General features: G+C 35.7%; 1 protein-coding gene across 1 annotated transcript; it reads right to left on the bottom strand.

Moving 5' to 3' along the window:
- Nucleotides 1-706: 706 nt before the first annotated feature.
- On the bottom strand, nt 707-5219 carry LOC142302950 (olfactory receptor 10A7-like). Its single transcript, XM_075344053.1, has 2 exons — nt 5011-5219; nt 707-1460 (listed from the first exon to the last, which is right to left on the bottom strand). The coding sequence occupies exons 1-2, from the start codon at nt 5217-5219 to the stop codon at nt 707-709; spliced, it is 963 nt and encodes a 320-aa protein (XP_075200168.1).
- Between the last annotated feature and the right edge of the window lie 1216 nt (nt 5220-6435).

Raw genomic sequence — 6435 nt, forward strand, 5'->3', positions numbered from 1 at the left:
GTCCCATTAATGCATTAAATGTAGGAAATAGATGACATACAAAACGTAAGCCTCTTAGTAATTCCATTAGCATCTTACCACTGATTGGTTATATTTCAAACTACTACATAATTTGATATTAGTAACAAACTATTATGTTTATAGGTTACATTTCAAGTCTTTCATTAACATAGTGTGTTAATTCTACTATAGGATATGTGCCTCACACCTTATTTATGAGAACTGGACATTAAATACTCTCTCAGCAGGGAGCTTCAAGGCCATAGATAGAGGGTTCCTTCAGAGATAGCTTGAAGGTCAGTGCTGTAGGAAATGTATCTTCTTTAGAAATTCAAATACAACGTGTGTTTAAAACGCTATACAGACAGCAAAATGGATGGCATTGTTTCATTTCAAAGTGGATATCAGTGATATCTGAAGTTACTATAGATGTGTTTGACAAATAAACCTTCAAAGACCATGTGTACAAAAGTTCAAAATGTAGCATCTTCAATCCAAAATAAATGAGTGGGCATTGTACGTAAACTGCTTTGAATGCCTGGTTTAATCCAGAGCACACCTCACAGTGTCCTACAAGACCTGCTACATTTTAATGTCTGATGAAGGGGTTATTTCCACTTCACAAAAAATAACACATTAAATACAGTAGGATCTTTTTAAGAACTATCTGGATTAATAACTGTCAATGACATTTGTTTTTTTCTTTTCAGTATAAAATATTGTGAATAATCTGTCTGATTACACAATGTAACATTTTTTCTTGTATGGATTTTTTAATGTCTTCATTTCTCAGGCTGTATATAATAGGGTTGACCAGAGGAGTAAATACAGTATATAGCAGTGATAAGATCTTACTAATGTTGCGCATTTGGCCTTTGTTTGGAACAACGTAAACACAGAACATGGTCCAGTAGAATATGGAGACCACGGTGAGGTGGGAGCTGCAGGTGGAGAAGGCTTTATGTCTGCCGGTGCTGGATGAGATCCTTAAGATTGCTAACATTATATTGGTATAGGATACTACAATTATGGCAGTTGGAATTATAATGATAGGAATACTTAGTAAATAAATCTCTAAGTTAACAATAAAGGCATCAGAACAGGCAAGTTCTAGTAAAGGAACAAGGTCACAGAAAAAGTGATCAATGATGTTTGGTCCACAAAAATTGAGCTTTGCTGTTGTTATGGTATAAATCAAATTAATAGAAAATCCTGACAGCCAACAGATTATAGACAATATCAAACAATGTTCTCTTGTCATGATTGAGGTGTAATGGAGGGGATTACAGATGGCTACATATCGGTCATAAGACATCACGGTGAGAAGAAGACATTCGAATACTACAGAGGCACAGAAGATATATAACTGAATTATACAACTAATATAAGTAATTTTTCCCAAGGTATTTACTAAAATGTGGAGCATGTTAGGGACAATGTCTGTAGGTAATAAGATGTCACTGATAGACAGTTGAAGGGATATTTTATATATGTATATACATATATGAGAAAAACGGGTTTAAGCCGCGCTAAAGAAACGATATTTCCAAGATGTTAAATTTAAGATCTCTTTTTTATTACAGTTCCAACGCGTTTCAGAGACATAAACCGTCTCCTTCTTCAGGGAAAAGAGAAAATGTACACACAGTATGCAGACCAGTTGGTTATATATGAGTCCATTAAAAGCCACGTTGATCACAGTGACGTCAATGCTCTCATGGTAACAGAATGACTCATGAGCACGTGAAGACTACAACGAAATCGTGTTAGTTTTTTTTTTTTAAAAAAATATATATATATACATGTATACAAGCATCTGACTTTTTAACATCATAAAAATGACTGCAAAATAAAAGATAATGATGAATAAAAGTGTAAAAATAAAAATTATTGAAACTATTTGGTTTTTTTCTAAGCGCGTAAATGTGATGGTAGACATGAAAGACCACTGTTAAATGTGGTACTAGAACCCCAAAGAAGGAGTATTTCCCTGAGTCCTAACTCCAAATAGCTCGTAACTATCCATTACTCTATGGCTGACTGCTTGTTGAAGGGGAAAGAAACAAACAACTATTGAATAACCCCGTAGTAAGGGGTTAAAGGTGTAACAGCATAACGTGCAAATACGCTGTGTATATGGATGTCAAAAACACCAAAACTACAGGTGTTAATGTGTAGTATGAATGTGTCGGTTTGATAAAGAAATGTGCATTTGGAATTTGTGCAAAAATGACTATTTGTGTCAGTTTAATAAAAAGAATGTGCATTTGAATATCATAAACTAATGATTTAGAAAGAACGTGCGTATATCGATACTGATAAATCGAAAACAAAACTTCCGAGGGATTCCTAGAAAGCGAAGGCTATGAACTTATAGTGAAAGAAAAGTGCCTGCGCAGAGACACTAAGCTAGTTCTTCAATGAGAACCAGGGTGAACTGAGTTCAACCCGTGGGAAAAAAGGGGGAGGCGCATGCGTGAAAAACACAGTGAAGGTAACTCGGGTGCAAATGCCGCACCAACATCTTGAGTGCAGGAAACAGACATACAAAAATATGAACAAGTGAATGAAAATTAGATCACTTAGATGAAAAATGTACATACACATGTACAACATAATGAATGTACATGTTTATATGGAAAATATATATATATATATAATTATATAAATATATATAAAAATACATATATAGATGTAAAAAATGTGAAAAGGACATATGTATCCATATAAAAATTCATGTATAAAAAATATAAAAATATATATATATATTGGGATTAAATCATTTATAATTAATATTTGATGATTAGTGAGGACTGCCATTTAAATGAGACTAAGTCCACATAACATAGAAACGCGCTGGGATAAAAACTTCAATTAAAATCCAACATTCATTAAAGTTCTAATAATTATGCATAAATAATAATAATATTTAATAATCATATGACATCATGTGTATAAAAATATATATAAATGTGTAAAAAAATTTCATGTGAGGAGAAATTTATGCTGATCTCCTTGAGCATCACATGAAATTCATCAATGCATATATGGAAATATATTTGCCCATTACTGAAAAGAGCAATATAAAGATATATAAACTAAAATTTATGGATTTAAAATGTAAAAATTGGTGACAATTAAAAAGGATAACTCATGATATTGTTGCCCATTAAAAACTGATGGCTAGCAGTTAATAAAACAGATCTACAACTTCATTCAATCCAAAGGGGGTTAGAGTATTTAATTTGTGGATCCAAAAGGTCTCCTTGCGACTAAGCATCTCTGATCTATTATGAATCAGGGGACTGATCTGCTCAATTGGGGTGATCGTAAAATCCAGACTTCTGTTGTGCTGGACTGTGCAGTGTCTGGACAAACTATGTAGGAGAAAGCCAGATCTTACATTGTGGCGATGAGAATTTAGCCTATTGTGAAGGGCTTGGCTTGTTCTGCCCACATATAACTTGCCGCAGGAACATTCTATAAGATATATGACGAAATTTGATAGGCAGGACATGCGGTCTTTTATTTTGAAACATTCATCTCCATTTGAGGAGCAGAAAGAGGTTCTATTATGACGGATGCTTTTGCAACAAAGACATTTCTTGGATCCACATCTATATGAACCAGCCACGATACAAGATTTGGGTTGCGTCCTTATGGATCTTAATCTGCTGGGAGCCAGGATGCTTTTGATCGTGGGGGCCCGCCTAAAAGTAATTCCTGGGGTGGGGGGTAAAATAGATTTAAAAAAAGGATCATTTTGCAAGATCCCCCAATGTTTGGAAAGGACATTTTTTATTGCTCTATTGTCACTACTATACGTAGTGATTAAATTAAACCCTCGATCTTGTCTATTCATTGGGATTATTGTCCTAGGAGTCCCACAGTCTCCAGGCAAAGTGGGGATATCTATTTTTCGTTTCACCAGGTCTGACTGTTTGAGACCTGAAGATGCTTTATAAGCTTTCTTCACCAGTGATTTTGGGTAGTTTTTCTCTAAAAAACGGTCTTTTAGAGAAAAACTACCCAAAATCACTGGTGAAGAACGAAAAATAGATATCCCTACTGACACAAATAGTCATTTTTGCACAAATTCCAAATGCACATTTCTTTATCAAACCGACACATTCATACTACACATTAACACCTGTAGTTTTGGTGTTTTTGACATCCATATACACAGCGTATTTGCACGTTATGCTGTTACACCTTTAACCCCTTACTACGGGGTTATTCAATAGTTGTTTGTTTCTTTCCCCTTCAACAAGCAGTCAGCCATAGAGTAATGGATAGTTACGAGCTATTTGGAGTTAGGACTCAGGGAAATACTCCTTCTTTGGGGTTCTAGTACCACATTTAACAGTGGTCTTTCATGTCTACCATCACATTTACGCGCTTAGAAAAAAACCAAATAGTTTCAATAATTTTTATTTTTACACTTTTATTCATCATTATCTTTTATTTTGCAGTCATTTTTATGATGTTAAAAAGTCAGATGCTTGTATACATGTATATATATATATTTTTTTAAAAAAAAAAAAAAACTAACACGATTTCGTTGTAGTCTTCACGTGCTCATGAGTCATTCTGTTACCATGAGAGCATTGACGTCACTGTGATCAACGTGGCTTTTAATGGACTCATATATAACCAACTGGTCTGCATACTGTGTGTACATTTTCTCTTTTCCCTGAAGAAGGAGACGGTTTATGTCTCTGAAACGCGTTGGAACTGTAATAAAAAAGAGATCTTAAATTTAACATCTTGGAAATATCGTTTCTTTAGCGCGGCTTAAACCCGTTTTTCTCATATATGTATATACATATATAAAATATCCCTTCAGCACGATCATTACGGGGCCGCTGCTTGGAACCACGCTGACACTCACATGCTTTACAAGGAGTTGTGACTGGCACAACTTCATCAGGTGAGTGTTTCATCTTTACTTTCTAAACGGTTATTGCCGGGTAAGACCCTATTTGCGCCTTTTGTTTCCTCATTTCTAGCAGACTGATAGACAGTTGTGAGATGAAGAAGTACATCGGAGTGTGGAGGTTCTTACTGGTGGACACCAGGGCGATGATCAGGAGATTTCCACATATTATCAGACAATAAACCAACAGAAACAACCAGAAAATTAAAATTCTTAAATTTTGACTGACTTGAAATCCTAAGAGATAGAACTCTGTTACCATCGTCTGGTTGTTCCTCTGCATCTAAACCAACAAAGTGATTTTAGTCAATGTTTAAAAAAGCTGAAAACACACAAAAAAATGCACGTCATTGGTGCAACCAATCACTGGGCTCAATAGCATGTGCCACCTACATCGGCAAAACGCTCAGTGTTTGGCAGGATTGATCATGTGATGTTTTATGATGTCATCATTGTAATCACCTTTAGCATCCGTGAAGAGCTGGCGCAGGAGCAATGGAGAAAAGGCAATTTTCAGTTTGTGATATTCATCCAGTGACAGCTTCCGTTGACAAAAGTTAATTCTTGGCATCATATATTAAGAGGGATAAAAGCGTGTCTGTTATCATATCTGTTTAATCCATACCATTTTCCCTTGTAAGAAAATGTTAGAATCTTCTAAATAGATTATATATATATATATATATATATATATATATATATATTAGTGAGGTATTAAAGCATTTAAAACACTTCCGATTTTGCTAGCTTTCCCACCTCCATAGATGGAGAGGTCTGTAATTTTTATTGTAGATGCACTTCACCTGTGCCAGACAGAACCCCCCCTCAAAAAACCTGAATAATCACATTGTATGATTTGTAAATAATTAATTTGCATTTTATTTCATGAACTAAGTATTTGATTACCAACCAATCAGCATGAATTCTGCTGTCACAGACCTTTATTTTTTCTTTAAGAAGATCCTACTCTGCACTCATATCCTGTATTAATTGCAACTGTTTGAACTCATTACTTGTATAAAAGAAACCTGTCCATACACTAAATCAATCACAGTCTAACCTCTCCACCATGCCCAGACCAAATAGCTGTCCAAGTGCACATGGGACAAAATTGTAGCTCTGCACAAGCCTCGGGTGGGCTAGAGGACAATAGGCAAGCAGCTTGGTGAGAAGGTAGCAACTGTTGGGGCAATTATTAGAAAATGGGAGAAAGACAAGATTTCTGTCAATCTTACTCAGTTTAGGGGTCCTTACAAGATCTTGCATCGTGGGGTAAGGATGATTCTGAGAGAGGTCAGGAATAAGCCTAGAACTACATGGAAGAACCTGATAAATGCACTGAAGAGAGCGGGGACCACAGTCAGCATCGGACTGTCTACCGGAGGAATCTCCAGTAATGCTAGGCCTAGATTCAGCTTCTTGCATTGCACTCAAGTGCTCTCACCTGCAGCCTGGACTGATCTCAGAGTTTGCAGGACTGAACCACGAGCGCCGAGTGA

Source organism: Anomaloglossus baeobatrachus, chromosome 4 (genome assembly GCF_048569485.1).
Source record: "Anomaloglossus baeobatrachus isolate aAnoBae1 chromosome 4, aAnoBae1.hap1, whole genome shotgun sequence".
Classification (NCBI taxonomy): domain Eukaryota; kingdom Metazoa; phylum Chordata; class Amphibia; order Anura; family Aromobatidae; genus Anomaloglossus; species Anomaloglossus baeobatrachus.